This window comes from Phalaenopsis equestris, unplaced genomic scaffold (genome assembly GCF_001263595.1).
Source record: "Phalaenopsis equestris unplaced genomic scaffold, ASM126359v1 Scaffold000522, whole genome shotgun sequence".
NCBI lineage: Eukaryota > Viridiplantae > Streptophyta > Magnoliopsida > Asparagales > Orchidaceae > Phalaenopsis > Phalaenopsis equestris.
In genome coordinates, this window is record NW_018164962.1 from 973430 (window position 1) to 975057 (window position 1628).

General features: G+C 40.4%; 1 protein-coding gene across 1 annotated transcript; it reads left to right on the top strand.

Annotated features, from left to right (window-relative positions):
- The first annotated feature begins 68 nt into the window (after positions 1 to 68).
- LOC110028678 (berberine bridge enzyme-like 22) lies at positions 69 to 1375 on the top strand. Its single transcript, XM_020730626.1, has 2 exons — positions 69 to 477; positions 819 to 1375. Exons 1-2 carry the CDS (start codon positions 69 to 71, stop codon positions 1373 to 1375), a joined length of 966 nt encoding a protein of 321 aa, XP_020586285.1.
- The last annotated feature ends 253 nt before the right edge of the window (positions 1376 to 1628 follow it).

Below are 1628 nucleotides of genomic sequence, written 5' to 3' on the forward strand. Positions count from 1 at the left end.
TATCGAGCGATAACGTGGAAGACATCCGAATCGTCGTGGCAAACGGGGAGATAAAGAATCGAGGAACGATGGGAGAAGATCTATTCTGGGCGCTGCGAGGGGGAGGAGGTGCGAGCTTTGGGGTGATTCTTGCTTACAAAGTGAGGCTTGTGGCGGTTCCCAGTACGGTAACTCTTTTCGTAGTCTCAAAGACGTTGGAGGAGGGAGCGACAAAGCTTGTGGATAAATGGCAGCGAATGGCTTATAATGTGGATAAGAGGCTGTTTATCCGGGCGGTGTTTACTGTTGAGGGAAATGTTAGCGAAGCTAGTGATGGGAATAAGGCGAACAGAACAGTGCAGGTTTCTTTTAAATCCTTGTTCCTTGGTGAGAAGAATGAGCTTCTTCACGTAATGGAGGATTGTTTTCCGGAACTCGAATTGAAGGCGGAGGATTGTAGAGAGATGAGCTGGATTGAGTCGGTCATGTACTTTGCACGTAAGTGCTCTACCTTTTTTTTATAAATTTTATTTTTTTATTTTTTGTATAAAATATAGATCAAGTTTAGCCGGCTGATTTCTTGTGATTAAAAATAGTTGATAAGCAAATTTATTAAATTAATTAATTAATTTGTGTGATCAATTAAATATCAATACAATTCGGTTTCTTATTTTAAACATAATTTTTCTTCCAACCTGAAACCAAAATTCAAAGCGAATTTAACATAGCTCTCAGTTTAAATCAACTAATGCACACTCTTAATAAAACACTAGGATTAGCGTTAACATTATAATAATAGTTGTTAAACAAAATAAACACTGACTCCGGAAAATTTGCAGGATACGAAGGAAAGCCTTTGAGCATCCTACAAGAGAGATACTCTTCTGAGTTCAACAGCTCCTTTAAGCACAAATCCGACTTCATAACACGAACCATCCCCTTGGAAGGATGGGACAAAATAATGCGTCGTTTCCTCGAGAAAGCTGAAAAACCCCTAATGATCGTAGATCCCTGGGGTGGGAGAATGGATGAAATTTCTGAAACCGAGACAGCCTTTCCTTATCGGAAAGGAAACCTTTTTCACGTCCGCTATTTGACGCAGAGGTGGAGGGAAGACAACGCTGCAGTGAGCAAGAGGCATGTGGATTGGTTGAGGAGGTTTTACGAGTTCATGACACCTTATGTTTCTAAGAATCCAAGGGCAATTTATCTCAACTCTAGAGATTTGGATATTGGGACCAATGTGAAGGGGAACAAGACCACTTATTGGGAGGCGAGGTTGTGGGGAGAGAGGTATTATAAAGATAACTTCAAGCGATTGGCCTATGTGAAGGGTGAGGTTGATCCTACTAACATGTTCCTGAATGAGCAGAGCATTCCTCCTCTTTTTCATTAAGAAGTTGGTCACCTGAATGCTCGATAGAGGTGAAAATAAATGGTTATGGGTAGAGACAGTATGCACTTTGTTTTAAGCGATGAATGCTTTTGTATTTGAGCTACTCTTACGTTATGGTTTCTGTTCTTTGTGAATGTTTGCGAAGTTTTATTCAAAGAGATATTTGAGTTTCTCCCCACCGTCAAATAATTCCAGATCTTTACTTCTTTTTGTGTGTGTGTGTGTGTGTGTGTGGATAGAGAGAGAGAGAGAA

Excerpts from the sequence above, each read along its gene's own strand:
- LOC110028678 (XM_020730626.1), top strand. The coding sequence starts at position 69 with ATGGGAGAAGATCTATTCTGGGCGCTGCGAGGGGGAGGAGGTGCGAGC. Across the intron at positions 478-818 it reads GTCGGTCATGTACTTTGCAC|GATACGAAGGAAAGCCTTTG; the intron begins GTAAGTGCTCTA and ends GAAAATTTGCAG.